The following is a 16,648-nucleotide window of genomic DNA, read 5'->3' on the forward strand; positions in this document are numbered from 1 at the left end:
ACCCCACAGAGGTAACTGATACCCTAGCAGAGGTAAGGTCTTAGCTGATCTAAATGTAGAGATCTCAGAGGAGCCGTGTTCCTTTGTACCAGGTGGTTCCAGCCATGTGTTGAGGGCACATAATAGGCATAAAGGGATCAGAGCCAAGTGGAGATTAGACATGAGCTGTATTTTCCATTTCTTACTAAAAACAACAAACTGAGCTAATATGCAATGAATAACTCGATGGTGATAAAGGTTAGCTGAACAAGGTTGATTTTATCAATATACTACTCCAATTTTATAGTAAAACCTTAAGAATGATTCTGAACTGCTTAAACCATTCTTGAGGTAGCTGAAGAGTACAGAATAATGACATTATAATATGTAAACTTTAGGAAGTTTTTTTTTTTTTACAAATTGATGTAGGCTTTGGGAATCCACTGTTGCTTGTGAGAAAAGAACTACATTTACAAGCAGATTAACCTTGTTTATATTGCAAGGCAGAAGCCACTTTGGGCTTTTCACTGCCTGTCAGTAATTGACATGGGTGACATAAAACCTATCATCTCAAGGTCAGTTGTCTGAAATCAATAGAACTCAGCAGGCAATTAGAAATGGACTTGCAGACGTTCTTCCACATGGCTTTTTGACTTCTTTTCCTGAAAATGGTGCCATTTCCCAGTGGAGAGATCTAAGAATCAACTTCATTTTTTTGGCATTGCAGTTTTCCTGGTGTGGTACTGTTCATTTCTGGCAACAATAATTAAGGCTGTTTTCAATTGTACAGTATATTTGGATATAACCAATATTCACAGCTTGGTTATAAGCAATCATGGCATAACAAACAGTGACTACTCGAAAATTGTGAAATTCATGGTGTGATATGTTTCTGCATAGTTGTTGTTGTGAATTCCAAATACATAAGCAGTAATGTGTATTAGTAGGCACTGGACTATTATTTTTGGAAAATTGTTTATTAGTAGTAAATTGGTGAGCTTCACCTTTCAGGTCTAGATTCAGCCCAACATAAATGCTAAGATATGTTAAAATGCTTTGGAGACTTCAGTTGCCAAACCTCATTTTAACAGCTAAAACCCTGCATCTGGAAGGTGTTTGCTTGTCTGTGACTTTAAGGGTCTGATCCTTAGCAAATCTCATGCATTTGCAAGTGATTGAGTTAGAGGAATTGAGAAGGTACTGCTCCTGAGCTAGAGTTTGGTGATTTTCCTCCCAAAAGACAAACTGGTATTTGCTCATTGTGGATGAGCAAATTCCACCACAAAATAAACCAAACTCATGCACATGTGACTTGTAAACATGTCTTGGAGGGAGTGGTAACCCCTGGTGAAGAGTCAGAGCTTTTTTTAAATAGCTCTTCTCTACTACTTGTAATTATATGATTCCACAATGAGCAAAGCACACTTAAAACAGTATTTGACTTTGAAATCTGACTCTGCTTCTAAATTGCCTAAATTGCATTACTTACGTAATATGTGAGTGCAGCCTTAACTTGCTTTGCTGAGGAAAGATAAGTTAAATAAGATCTCAGTCAGGTTCAGCAAGAGAAAATTTGAATCCAGCCCTTGATTAACACAATTGAAGTATAACTGTGGTCATGTTTTGGACCACAGTGTTTATAGTACTGTACATCTTTAAAACTAAACCTCAGAGTTTTCTTTGCTTGCCAAAACTGCATTAGGAGTAGCTGGCTTGGTTGACCCAAACTAGAATATCTGCAATATTTTTCACTATATCCAAATATCAAATTTTGAACTTTTCTGAAAGGCAGAGGTAAAGCTCAACAATTTCAAAATGTAATTACTTCAGAATTGATAGCAGATTTAATTCTTTTAAGTGCTTTTTTGTACTTGCAACATTTGTGATACATCAATAATGCAGCTTATTTAAAGTAGAAAGAAAGTATAATACATATTCTACCTTGTGATGTTGTTGAGCTGTTCCTGTTGCAAAATGCCTTACAATAAAGGGCATCAAATAAACCAAGCACCAGGCTCCTATGGCTGGCGTAATGCACTACAGGATCCTGTTACAGCCATTCTTTGTAATTCTAGGAGGCAGAAAACAAAATTTGACACTCAAAAATAATAAGTTTAAGTAAATCATGTAGGAGAAATGTACATTTATGTCCAAGAAATGGTTAGATGTTGCCAGAACAATGCAGCTACATTATGAATCTTTAATGATCTCTGAAAGTCATAATGGTCTGTCACTAATGCCCATTAATGATCTCTCTATACCGCGAGTATGGGTTTGATGTTTCTGGCCAGTACCTTAGAGAATACTTTAAATATGCCTTAAACTTTCTCTGATCTACTCCCTGTGTATCTGCTTCAAATGTAGACTGCAATTGCCTGGGTAGGAGCAGCTTGTAAGGCAGCATGGCTTTGGGAATAAGAAAGTCTTATTCAGGTAAGATGTATTTAGGCAATATTTTTTTACAGGAAAAATTTAGAAGGTACTTCCTGGCAACTAGTCCTCTGTAGAGATCATAAACTGTATAAAGAAATTAGAGTTTAATATTTCTTAATATTAAGAATGTGGTTGTTCTTCATGGAATTTCTCTGCTAACGCTAAAAAGATGTTATTTAAGAAGGATAAGGCAGGTGTTACTGTTAATTCCTACTGATTGGGGCTGTAAATATACTGAATATGCTGCTGAACTGGCAAATTTGTCCTGATTGAATATGTATTTCAAATGTCAAACAGGTTGATTTTATGGCCTTTTAAGCATCTGTGCCACATATTTAGTTAATTTTGTACACAAGCTTTTTGTCAGGTATAAGCCTTGCTTTAGAGAAAACACCTACTAATTCCAGTTCTTTCCTAATTGCCTTTCATCAGTGTACTGTGCCTAACCTTAACTGAAGGCAATCTTGTTATGGCGTTAATAACTTGAAAACATTTTTAATACAAAACCATCTTAATTTCTCTATTCTTTTGCAAATATTTTAGCTAAAGGCTTGTGATGGTGTAATTTAGTTTTCTTTAATAATGAAAAAGTGTGTTCTCTGCATGTGGTACGTGAAATGATCCGATTACTGTAAGAACCAACGCCCTACGGCTAGAAGAGAAAAGCAAATCCAGGGACTCTTGGAAGATAACCCAATATCAAAAAAAACTCTGATAGGCAGCGTGTACAGAGCATTAGATATTAACTGTGAGAGTTTGATAATAACTGTCTGGGCCATATATCATTCTGTATTAGAAATAACAACATTAATAATCAACTTCTAGGGCGATGCACGCGGCATCCATGTTTCTTTTTCTATTCTAAATTAATATAGTAACTCTAAATATAGTAAAGTGTACAATGTGAATTAAGCAGCCTGCAATGTTTTAGGCATTTACAGAACATAATCACTTCACATATGATCCAGATCTGCCTTTCTCTTCTGCAAAAGCGCGAAGTTTTATAGCATGATGGCGGTAAAGATGAGTCTGAAACAGGCAAAAGAGTTTGCTGTATTTTGGGGAGTATGTTGCACAGCCACAATGTACGGTTGATTACGAGCCTTGATGTTTGATTGTAACCTTGCTGTAAAGAGCCGCGGAGCTGGAAGGTGTGCGGGGCGGTGGAGCCGGGCTGGGCGCGGAGGAGCGGCCCCGGCGCGGTTCAGCACCGCGGACAGCGGCGGGTTCTCTCCACCGGCGCTATTAAGACCCGCCCGGGGTCTTGATCCTGTACAACGTGCCTTAGGATGACCCTGCTTGAGCAGGGAGGTTGGATCCACTGTGTTCCCTTCCAACCTGTCCCATTCCGTGGTTCCCGGAGCCGACGCCCAGGGCCGCTCACCCGCGGCGGGAGCGATGGGGACGGCACCGAGTGCCGAGTAAATACAGACGCGTTCAGGGCAAGATCCCAGCGGCTTTCCTTGGTCCCCTCAACCCTGCCCTTTCAAGCCTGTTGTTAATTACAGCCAGAGGCACCGAGGACGTTTGTTGTGATTAAATATCACCACTGACCGAAACAGAACTGCAAAGTGGACGACCCTGCTGGGCCAGTTACCCAGACTAACTGTAGGTGTCCCTCTTGCTTCTGGTTTTAGTAGTTTTATTCGCTTCCAGTACTTTCAGTACTGGAAATCTGTCCCGTTTGTTCGGTTTGTAACTGTTTACAAATTCATGTTTTACTGCATGCTTCCTGTAGAGGAAATTCTATATTTTGCTGAAAGCTTCCTGAAAAGACTTTCTATCAGAACTTTTTAAGTAGGCTAAAATTTATGGCAATAATGGTTTAAAAATATAGTTACTGAGTAAGATGTTTCATATATTACAGAGCTGGGAAAAAAAGAAAGTACGATGGGAGGTGAAAGTTTCTTCCAGGATTAACAGTTCTACTCTGATTCCCTGTTTTTTGTCCACTGTTGAAGCATTCTGGATTTGCTCATATTTGTGAGTCCGGAAGAAGAAAGGCAGAAAAAAAAGGTCTGTATTTGTGCCTGTATGAATGTAGAACCCATATTTGCAGAGGTTTGAGATGTCCAGTTCCAGTCCAGAGGAAATACAGATGCCAGCAACTTCTGGGAGCCATATCTTGCTCCCATCATATGAGGGGAACTGCCTGGGCATTCCTTGCAGAGTGCTGTGGAATTTAATTAATTCCATATGGCTACATCACCTCAGCAGCTGTATACACAGGTGCCCCTTTTACAATTAAGACACTTTATTCTCTCATAACTGCCCCATATAGGAAGCAGAAAATGCAGGGAAGTCTTCCTTCATTATGTTTACATGGAATGGGCTGAGTAGAGTGGCTCAAATGATAACATTGAAAGATCAGCCCGGATAAATTCTTACGATTCAGCAGGCTTATTTCTGTGCCTTAGAATCTAATTCTGCTCCTTGTTCTTTCTTTCCCAGCAAAAGTTCCTAAGCTTTGACATGTTGTGTTGTAGATAAAGCTAAACTAGCTTTATTTGTTTGTAAACAAGATAAAGTTGACCTCAGCTGAAGGATAAGGACATCGAGATACTGATGGGTTTTGTGGCTACTGCTCATTAGAAGCATGTTGTAATTTTTAATGAAACAAGGAAAGAAGATCTTGGGAGGAAGAGGTGGAAAATTAGAATGATAAACAGGGGATGAGGGTTGAAGGGAGAGAACAGAAATCCTTATGGTATATCATCATCTGCTTAATAGGGTGTCTATCTCCTGTGAATTTAACTCAGCATGATTTAGCTGTATGACTGAGGAGTTGCAAAGGCCATACATATGGACCGGTAATTTAATTAAAATCACAGTATTATCTTTGTATATACTTGTGCAGCTTAATGTACTCATTTTGTGGTGGTTTTAGGAAGAAATGTAGCTACAAGGTGGACAGTTATGGAGTCTCTGTATGAGCAAATGTGTCCCTATCGCAGTTCAGCTGGACTTAAGTGAGGAATAGCAGTGCTGAACTTGGGCAGCTTCATATCTATTTCTCTAATTTCTAAGCAATGTTTTTCTGCATAGCAACAGAACTTTTCTGTGCTTTCTGTTGAGGTCTGAGTTCCCAGAAATGTACCCAGCCATCTAATGCGAATATTGGGAGCGGCAGCAGATGTTCTGCTATTAGCTTCCTTCTCTGAATTGAGTTCTCTGAATTTCTTCTAATTTGCTTGTGTGGAATTTGCATACACATTTTTTCTAGTCTTCAGACCTATTTAAATCACATAGAGCAAATGCTGGCTTGTGGTTCTCATTCCTGTTTGCTAGCCAATATATTTTTTTTTTGCTGTTGCTTGCAGAAACAGTGCATCTAACCTATGGTAATGAATTCCCTTCAGTTTGTTTATGATACATTGTATTTTTCATCTCTAAATCCCCTTGTGATTTCTAGGCATCACCTTTACTCTGCTCTTGCCAGCAGCAGCTCCTGCTAGGCCTGGAGTTGTCATGAGGCCAGTTGCTGGAAGGTGTGTGTGTGGGAAGTGCAACTGTGCGACTACTCAGGCTGGTTTTATGTTCACATGTATTACTGAGCACTGCCAGAAGCAAGACACTGAGCTACATGGACCTTTATTAAGTGATTATTTAGTTTTGATGGTGGTAAATGTTATGTGTCATAAAAATTCATCACATAGATTACAGTCTGAATCACCCTTCAGCAGTAGTTCAGTAAAGCAGAGGTAGTGTTTTCCTACATGTAGCTGTGAAAATAGTGGTGGGGTTTTTGTATGGGAATGAATTGCCACCAGGAGGTGCCTTTCTCTGCTCTTTCTTTGTTGTACAGTCCAGATATTTGGTCAGATGAACTTAGATAAACCTAATTTTTGCATCACTGATCTTAGATCTTGTCATGTATACATTCGTACCATGTGTATTACTTGGTGAACTGAGACAGAATGGAAGTTCAGGCTCATGGCTCTTTTCCTAATCCTCAAGGATATTCCTTCCTTCTGGTTACAGAAACTGAGACCAGCATTTTGTTCTGATAAACTGGTACCAGTTCCATGACAGCGAGTGAGCAAGGCTCCACTTCCACATTTAGAGAAGCATCAGTGACCCAGTGCAGGGTCTGACTCCAGTTCCTACAGAGCTCTGCTTCTATCCAGGATGTGGCACTTTTTCCTCAAAGTCTCTTTCATTTGCTCCCATTCTCATTTGTCTGTGTAAATGTGGTGTCATGATCTTGACAGTCAGGTAAAAGTAACAGAAAACCATTGCCAGGCTCTTCTGACCCCAGCCCAGGTAATTTGGTCTCATTATCAGAGAACAGATGAGTCTTACATCATTAACACAGCAACAGAAAACAGCAAGCTTGGCATCCCTCACATGATCACAGGGGAAGGGCTCTGTAGTTATTTCAAGTCAAGCAGTGGGGCAGAAGTTGGCTTCTGACCAAAGCAGGGACCATGACTGTGAGAAGCTGGTCAAAATGCTTGGATGCAGTGGGAGGGAGAGAGAATTCTCAGAGGCTCCAACTCACTGGAGACCCAGTGAGTCTGTTTTCATCAAGCTGTTGACAAAGGTTGAACCATCAGATCCATATAAAGGTGGGGAAAAAAAATCTTATTTGAGTAATGTGGCAATTTGTAGGCAACTTACCTTGGCTCTGTGAAAGGCTATTTACAGTGTTTTGTCATGTGTAAAGTGGCCTTATGTTAAGTTTGACAGTGGTATATAGCCCACACTTCTTGTGTGTCCCATGCTGAGATGTAAATATTTCAGGGATGATAAGCTGTCATTTACATTGATGTTTCCAAGAGTCATCATGCTGAGAGGTGAATGAACAGATACTTCTGTGCATACTGATGTGAGAGTATAGTTTGCTACGGCTTTGTGGTGGGCAGAGAAGTCTGTTGGTCACTGCTGCAGGTTCCTGCCTTAGACTGGGCCCCCCAAGACACCAGAATAACATGTTCCCAATTTGGGAGCCCACAGAGCTGTGGGAACTGATCTCTTCTGTTTGTTCTGTGACCTTTCCCAGCTGATTGGCACTGATCTTTTCTGCACCAGATAGACGTTCTTTTGTGGTTGACATTTTGGGATGACTGAATATGGATTAACCTAGGCAAAAATATTTCCGTTTTTCTACCTTCAAACAATGCCCTCCTTTTCCAAAAATGGCTGCACTACCAGGTCAGATCAAATCAAGTTTTGACTGAGTGCTGTAAAGGAATTGGAATTCACAGGCAGAAAGGGGAAGAAACGGGATTTTTCTATTAGTGTTTTCTCTGAGAATCTGAGAGGAAACTGGTGTTCTTGATATGTGGTGTCATGGCCATCATGAGCATTTAGCAGGTCATGTAAGTCATGAGGAAAAGACCCAAATTCTTGTCAGTCAGAGGACCTTGTCCTAGCAAACTTGTGTAGATAAGAGAATGGGATTAGAATGTGAGAACCTTTTGTAATGCATCAGCTGCATAATTATTTTTTAAATATCTTAGAGTAGTCCTAGTGAGATGACTCATGTTGAAGTCAGGGATGTGTTTCTCTGCTTTGCTGGATGGGGGCCAGTTTTGGCACATCCAGTCCTGTGCAGAAGTTGTACTGGTGTCTCTTCTGGTGTTGGGATTCATGATTCTGTATCCTGAAAAGGCAGAAATCAATCAGCCAATTAATCCCTTGAAGAAGTAGTGAGCTTTTAAACAAAATGAGTCCAGGTGGCATGTCTACACTGGTGTCACAGCAATTTATTTTGATTTTTTTTTCATGTTTCTGAGCAGGGCTATTCAGTGCATTTATGCAAAGTACCATGGCACAGACACACATAGGAACATCCATGTTGCTATTTACAAGTACCCTTATGCTCTCAACATAAAAATACTTCACTTTGCAGCTGGTCATTGTAGCCATTCTTTACTATTAAGGTTAATTTTAAGGTAGGCCAGTTGGTCTGTTACTAAAATATCCTCAAATTTGAGCTCTTGGTCTGGAGCTGCTTGAAGGCTCAGCTCTTCCACTAATACCTTTTTCCACCTCGCACTCAGAAATAAACCTCTAGCTGACTCTTATTTGACCCACATCTAGGGGAAAACTGGGCTCTCAGGGGTAGTGAACTGGCCAGCAGCCCATGCTCATCCCTCAGGCAAAGAGCACCCAGGCACTCAGTGTTCTGCAGCGCGTGTGTCCACCCTGGAGCTGGCTGCAGAGGAAAGGCTGAGTCATTTCCATGGGATATTTCACGGAGGAGTTAAGTGATGCAGGACTTGGGTCTGAACAGCTCTGCTTCCTGGTGAATAGTAATTTTGTTTACTTAGAAGAGCAAAAAATCACTGGGGGCCTCAGTGCTGCTGTGTCATCCCTGACTGGAGGAAGTCTTGTTTATCTCATCCTGAAAAGAGAGGGAAGAGGTTCTGGTGGCGCTTTTCAGAAAATAATTCTCTACTTTTGGAGAGTGTAGGCAGTGAAAATAGTCCATAGGTTTGAGTCCTTAAGATTCATTTTTTTGCTGCTTGTTCTGTAGCAGCAGCAGTGTGCTACCCCAGCAAGAACAAAGGAGCCTTGGGAGGGACTCCTGACACCCCATGCCAGGCTGAATTTATTTTGTCACAGCAAAGCAGCTTCAAATTTGTAACTGTAGAGGAGTGGTTTGAAACTTATGCTGGACTGAGTGAGGTTTAGAGCTTGCTTGTGATTTTTTCTTCTGGCCTTGATTTTCATACTGCAATTGTTTTGCCCAGCAACTGTGTGTTTAAATAGGACCTACTATAAATCTTCTCCTACTTGTTTATAGGGGAAGAGGAAATAATTGAACATGCTGTTTAGTCTGAGGATAGGATATTTTGACCCAAGGTGCTGGAAGTAAGTCCCTACTTTATGGCAACATGTCCTGAGAATCATTAATGCTTCTAACAGGGCACAGAGGAGCTTGGGTCCCTCAGTGAGTCACATGTTGGGCTCATGCCCATCACCAGTGCACTTGAACAGGCAGATGGCAAGTGCTGTCTCTCCTCCACCCGTTCCCTTCTCCAGCCTGATCACATCTGCTGACATTCGTGTGCCGAAATAGCATCACCAGTGGGGGAAAAGAGTCTCTCTGCTCGCAGGCTGCAGTGGGCTATGGACATGCTGCACAGCCTCTGGGGTTTGTCAATACTTGCAGCTTGTTTCACGACAGTGAGCTCTGGAGCTGGCTTGGGATTTTTCATCTGGTCTCGATTTTTGTGCAGTGTTTGTTTTGTGCAGCTGTGTGGATAAGACCTGACATAAATATTTTGCACTCAGGATAGATTCAAACTCATGGCAAACAGCAGTGGTCTGCTGCCACAGCACAAAATGGTTCAAGGAGGATGGAGCCCACAACATTTGGAGTTTCCTCTAATTTGGTGAAAGAACCACCACTGCTTGCAGTTTGGGCCAATGGCAGGGGTTTGGTGCCTTTCCATGCAGGAGTTGAGAAGCAAGGGCAGCACACTTTGTGTTGGTTGAAAACTATGTATTAGTCAAAGGGCCAGTCCTGGTTTGGGCACCAAATTGCAGGCTTTACTTTTGCCCAGTCCAGGCAACTCCTAAAGGTTCGAGTATGTTTTAATGATCAGAATCATGGAAATAATCATAAGCAAAGACAACAGATATCTGGGAGGAAAAATTGTAAATCAAAAGTGGATGAGATCTTGGTCTACTTCAAAACAGTGGAATTGCTTCTGGGTCAGATCCCAGCTCCAGGGAGATCACAGTGCTGTCTCTGACAGTAACTGTACAAGTCTGCCCTGTACTGATTTCTTAAGAGGTGTTTCATTTTTGATTGAAATGGGACTGGCAATTTACCCTTTACCTTTAAATGTGCCCCATTACAATTGTCATAAAGAAAGGAAGAGAATGTACGTTCAAGGAGTAGGGTTGTCTTCTATGTTTAAAAAGTCACTTGGAGTGTTATTTTATTTTACCTTTTTAGCACGGTGGGGAGTGAACAGCTCTTGCTTTTCAAAGAAAATAAAGCTGTTCCTTGAGATCTTTATGTCTGGAACACTGAAGTAGTCCAAAGACTTGTCCTGTACCAAAAACGTTTTCCCAACAAGATCTTCATTTTCATGTGCCATTTATAGTAAATGAAGACATGTTTGTAGGAGTACCGATAGTTGGAGAGGTTGATCATGCAAAAAAACTGGAGGACTGTTTTTTGAAACTTAAATCTGATTATGCATATATGCTATTTTTATTCCTCTCTTTAGTTATCTGTCAAGGAACATTTGTGCAAATGAATTTTCATTATGGATGTTAAGCATACAGCCTGGAATGCTGGCAGAAAGATATCCTAAATAGTGCTTTTATATACTGCTTTTCCTCAGGATTTTCAAGGTTAGCCTAATTCTGAGTTCTGGTTAGTCATTGTGAAAATGAAATGTGACCTATAGGACAGATCACAATAAGGCAGTTTCACTTTGATCTGAAGATCAAACGCTGCTTTCCAAACTGGGAATATTTATGAAGTAATTGGTGAGTCTCAGGAAAAACAAGTCTCACTCATGACTGTATTGGAAGTGGAAAGATGGCAAAATTCATAGTACGTTACCAGTGAATTGAGTAGGATGAGTTATTGCTAATAATATCCAACTGGCTGTCTCCTGAATTGGATTTCACATGTCTTATGTGGACTGGCAGATGAGGATAGTGGTGGAACTTGTGAATTACAGCTATTTTTACCCTACTGTTAAACTCCAGTAAGAAATTAGGAGTATTTATTTAGTATGTATATGTGCATGCCATGAACTGCCTCATAAACAAAGGTGTGTATATATACATGAACATGTCGGTGTACATGTACTCACACACTTCCTGCAGAAAAGAGGTGTTGTGGATGGGTGTATGGGGCTGCCCAATTCAATACACCATGTCAGCTGTTGAGGTCTCAGGCTGTGATGGCAAACATTGTACTTGCAGTCAGACATTGTTTTAGAACTTGTACAGTGTGGGCATTTCTGTTATTAGGGCCAGGACATACAACGTGTTTTATTGGGGCAGGAATTCCCAGTTGGAGGAGAGAGATTTGGACCTGTTGTGAGCTGTTTCTAGTGGAAAGAAGGACTGTAACGTTTGCAGAGGTACAGCAAGAGGTACTTCTTTTGAACTGACCTCTCTGAAGTGAAGATGTTGGGCAGCATGGTTTCTGCTGCGCTTGCCTGGGATCAGAGTGTGTGACCCCAGAGAGGGAAGAGAGGACCTGCCTTTGCCAAGGGCACATGTAGGAGGAAGAAGGGGCAGGTATCCTAAGAAGCCTGGCTGAGTTTGAAAGCACATCAGGAACCTGGTGCTGTCACACCAACCCATTGATGCTGTCTCGGTAGCCCCAGGAGAGCTGGCCCAGGGCAAACAGGATGCAGGTCCCAGGCTTGGATAACCAAAGCCTGTTGCCACTGCAGTCCCCACTGAGCTCAGCTCCTGCAAGGAACCAGTCCACAGGGACATGCCATCCCGTCTCAGTGCCTGTAAGTGGCTGCAAACCCCCTCAGCCTCGGGATAAATTCTTTCAGTAGTTGTTTGCCTTCAGGGCTGCAGATTTCTGTTTTGTTTCCAGCCTGAATTGGCTTTGATTTAGCTCCAGCTGTTGAAAGCATGCTGAAAAGCAGGGAATGGGTTGCAAAGGGACCTCCAGGACCTCTGATTCCTCTGTCCTGGGGCATGGATATGTGCAGGGTTCAGTGTGCACTGTGCAGAGCATTAAGCACAGTGCAGTGCCAGGCTCTGACCAGGCATCTTGGCACTGCTGCTTTTCCCTGCCCTGGTACCACCATATCTGGCTTACACTTATCTAGAGGTGAATAAAACCATCTGACATGAGAGCCTGGCCTCGGGGGACACAGAGGCACCGTGGGGGACAAAGGGAAGAAGGAGAATGTGGCAATGACAAGGAAATTGCTCTCTCTGAAGATTTTCTAGTCTGCTACAAAACTGGAGCTGAGAGCAGGTGAGGGAAAGGAGTGGCAAGAGAGGCAAAAAGCCTCCAATAAATCAGTGGATCAGAAGGTCCATCCTGTAAGGATAAGGCAAAGGTAGGGGAGAGCTGTGGATGGAGGCCACCTGCCTGGTCCCCCCGAGCCCCGTCCTGCTGCGAGCCAGGTATCCTCCCTCCTCTTTCGAAGCCCAGGAGCCACCTATTTGCTCATCGCAGTCACGTCTGTTTGGGTGTCTGCGCCTCCCCAGGAGGCGGCTCCGTCCAAAGCAGGTACCCACGGCCCGCGGGTCCGGCCGGGGGGCGGCCGGGGCACCCCTGCTGCCCGCCCCGAGCCCCCTCCTCCCCGGCCCCTCCGCAGCTCCGCACGCAGCGCCGCCGGGCAGGGCTCCCGCTCGCTGCCTCGCCTGGGAGAGGAGGAGGAGGAGGGAGAGGAGGAGGAGGAGGGGAGGGTGGTGATAAGGGGCTTGCTGCGTCGCCTCATTTCTGTACCCAGCGCACGGCTCGTGGGGTGTGCGCGGTGCCCGCATCGCTGCCGGAGGGATTCTGCTGCTGCTGCTCCTGCTGCTGTTCTGCTGCTGCAGTCCCGGCGCTGGGCTGCCGGCGCCCAGGCGTCAGGGGAGCGCTGCCTGTTTACCGTCTGGTGGGAAGTGTTGCGATGCGAAAGCCGAACGTGCCCGTGGAGGGGAATCTGCGCTGGCGGCGGCACCTGTGAGGAGCGAAGGCGAAGAGGCTTCCCGAGGCGTTCAGCAGCCGGCGGCCAAGGGGCCGGGCATCCGCACCTCACCCCAGTGTCTCCACCACCACTTGCTCCGGATCTCTTCTTAAGGGAGAAGAGGAAAAAGGATCCAGAAACCCCCCTGCAACTGGACAGCCCCTGCTGGAGTCTAACAGGTGTTTGCTGGGATTTGAATGGGGAGGGGATGGGTGGGGAGAAAAGTTAACTGGAGAAACTGGGGCTAGGAGAGATGCAATGATCTTGCACCAAGTGGATGTGCCATGTCTGCATGCAAATAGTGCGTCTGGAGAAGCTCGGAGGGATGTCTTACAAGTGATCTGCGTGATCTCCGTAGAAACGCTCACCTCTGCCTGCAAACTTTCCCCTGCTAGAAGTTGGGAGGAATAAAAAAGCATCAGAAAGTCAGAAAAAGGGGAAGATCTCAGCGGACAAAAACGCTCGAGCTAAACTGTTGCACCCCGACCTGGGGCTCTGGTGCGAGCATCCCACCGGTACCTCCTGGGCTCCCAAGCCGACTGGCGGTGGGTGGCGTTGGCCAAGGTGCCCGGCAGCGTCCCCAGCCTTGGGGACGGGCCGAGCAGCATGCTGGCTGTGGCACCCGTGGCCAGCCAGCAAACCCCGCGTGCCTGACCCGCCGGTGGTGCCGGGGCGGTGGCGGCCATGGCTGCAGCCATCGCCAGCTCCCTGATCCGCCAGAAGAGACAAGCCAGGGAGCGGGAGAAGTCCAATGCCTGTAAGTGTGTCAACAGCCCCAGCAAGAGCAAGGGAAGCTGCGACAAGAACAAGTTGAATGTGTTTTCCAGGGTCAAACTCTTTGGCTCCAAGAAAAGGCGAAGAAGGCGACCAGGTTGGCAAGGGGTATATCTTTGGGGGGTTGGTTTGTTTAATTTAATGGAAACTGGGATGTGTGTCAGGTGCGGGGAAAGGGGAGACAGGTGTCTCAGAGCTGGTAAAATGAATGTGCAGGTGTTGCCAGTTGTGGCTTGTATCGTCTGATAGTGCGCCATGCCAGTCCCTTCCCAGTCATGTTCATCTGGTTTGTACGGGTAACACACACTGTTGCTGTCTGTCTCACTTGCACACGTGTGTGCACACATGTATTGGTAATTCAGGAGTCTGTCTCTGTGTTACACATACACATATGCATACACTTGTTGTTTATCTGTGGGGGAGATGCCAGCGGGGAAGTTCCCACACATGCATCTCCTCCAGTTGTACGTTAAATAACTTAGTGGTCTTAGGGATCTGTTTTTGTTGTCCTTCTCAGAATGTCCGTGCTGTGCTTTATCTCCTGATTGCAGATGAAGCTTTTTGCTTTCACTGGCCCCTTCCAGAGTTCTGCTTCAGCACCCTGTTCCTTTCTAGGAATCCCATACCTGCAGTTGTCCTGCGGACACAATGTTCTCTGTGTCACAGGTGCAAAAGATCAGGCACAAAGACACAGTCTCTGATCTGAGTGCATTGTTTTGTATGTGGGAGGAGCAAAACCCTCTGGTAATGTTGCTGTTGCTTTGCTGTGCTGGAGCATCGATGCCATTAACTGCTCCACCTGTCCACCTTGCTCAGCAGCCACAGAAGAGCTGCCTTGCTCACAGTTTGCAAACAGCTTTGGGATGGATTGTGACTAAAAAGCCAAAGTGAGGGTTGGAATAATTTGTTTTCAGAAAAGTTGGTAGATATGCATCCATCAGTACACTCATTAAAGGTTGCTAATAAGAACTAATATGCTTATGCAAACTGTTGTAAGTTTTTGCCTTCAACCCCTACTAAAATGAAGTAGAGTAGCAGAATCCCTAATGTCTTTGAGCACAAACATAAGGAGTCTTATCCAGACACACTTTCCAGACTGGTGGAAATGACACAACATATCTTCACAGTGTGTTTGTCTCTGAATAAAGTAAGATGTTGTGGAGCGAGCTGCAGGGATGCATCAGCTCCTGACAAACGTAATTGTGTGAAATGACTACAATGCAGATGTCATTGGGATTCAGTGGACATAGACCTTTCTTTGTAATTACTCCTGATGCATTACCTAGATATCTTAAATGACACACTTGACAGCATACTGTATGCCCTGCTGCTGTATACTTTTTGGTCTGGAATGATATGAAACCCTGTGAGATATCTCACTCTCTGACTGTGAATCTGAGGATGGTTATGAAAAAAAGAAATCTATCCAAACTCTGTGTTGTTTTGATCTTTCTTCTTCTAGCTGAGGAGGTAATTACCTCAGCCCTTATGGTAATATTTATTTTGCAGCTCCACACATTGCTGGATTTCAGGATTTCCCCCTCCATTTTCCATATGTTCATTGAGTAGTTTATCGCTTTGGAGGCTCTATACTCTTTGGAGCAGCAAGGGATGGGGTTTGTTTATTAGAGCTGCAGCAGTTCCTGTGCTAAACGTTTGCTGCTATATATTTAGGCTCTCAACTGTCTCTATGGCTTATATTAGTGCTATCGTAAAGTCTTCTTTTTCCTCTCCATTTAAGAACTCACACCTTTTTTAAAAGACAGAATGCATTCTTTGCCAGCTTGTTTCTAATCTTAAATGAGATAGGGCTGAGCTCCTGAGGCCAAGCAGGACACTGTTGGAATCTGTATTCACTGGAAGTAGATTTTACTGTGCTATTTACATTGCAGTTGAAAATAGTATTTAATCATTTTGGCAATTGATTTCATAGACATAAATTTGATCTCAGCCTGAATGAAAAGTGTTGCAAAGCCGGTTTCTCTGCCTTTGTTTTGGGACTTTTTCTTATCTCAGCCTTGAGAAGAAACCTGAAGATTCGTTTTTAACATCCTGTTTGTTTGGAACAGCACATCAGGATTTCCCACATTAATCTCACTATTGTTCTTTTACAGAGCCTCAGCTTAAAGGTATAGTAACAAAGCTATACAGCAGGCAAGGATACCACTTGCAGTTGCAAGCAGATGGAACAATTGATGGAACAAAAGAGGAAGACAGTAGTTATAGTAAGTGACACAAGAATAAATGGTGTGTTTGTGAATTGTGGTGTCTCATTTCTCCCATGTAGGTCCGATCAAAACTGTTGTCCTGGGATGGCTGAGTGAGTGAAAGTGGCACTAACGCTGTGCTCGCAGCGCAGAAGTCCTTCAGACTTACTGGGTCTGAGAGAAATACAGATAAAAATCCCTTATAGAAATAATGAACTAGAGGAGGTAATGATGACACATGTGACAAACAAAGCAAATGTTATCTCCATGGTAATCTAGAGAACTTCATGGCTGTCCTTTGGATTTTATTAGATTTTTTTTTTTTCCAACGGGGAAAATTTGCTCGCCTACTCAGAGAGCCTGAAATAGAATAACGCTATCTCCACTCCTAAACAGGGGCTCATTCAAACAGAGCCATGTTATTTCACACAATGAGAGTTCATCATCATTTGAAAGTTCACATTTCCCTATTATTATTATTTTTTACTTCTTCTAAACTTAATTATACCATCAACTTTCCACCAGATTTCCCTCAGCTTTTCTGTGAAGAAGCCTTGGGCATTTTTGGTTGTTGGTTGTTAGGAATTTTTTAGAACTTGGAGAATTAATAGAAAACAAGGACAAGATGACTGG

General features: G+C 43.5%; 1 protein-coding gene across 10 annotated transcripts in view; it reads left to right on the plus strand.

Annotated features, from left to right (window-relative positions):
• FGF13 (fibroblast growth factor 13) overlaps positions 1 to 16,648 on the plus strand; it is a 314,139-nt gene that overhangs the window by 239,024 nt on the left and 58,467 nt on the right. For 9 of the 10 annotated variants that reach the window (XM_032701955.1, XM_032701956.1, XM_032701951.1 and 6 more), the window contains one exon: positions 15,923 to 16,033. In XM_032701955.1, coding sequence (XP_032557846.1) covers positions 15,923 to 16,033 — 111 coding nt within the window. Of the gene's footprint in view, positions 1 to 13,233; positions 13,906 to 15,922; positions 16,034 to 16,648 lie in introns of those variants that run through there. The other variant, XM_032701953.1, reaches the window with a different exon arrangement.

The sequence above is a fragment of the Chiroxiphia lanceolata genome, chromosome 14, assembly GCF_009829145.1.
Source record: "Chiroxiphia lanceolata isolate bChiLan1 chromosome 14, bChiLan1.pri, whole genome shotgun sequence".
NCBI lineage: Eukaryota > Metazoa > Chordata > Aves > Passeriformes > Pipridae > Chiroxiphia > Chiroxiphia lanceolata.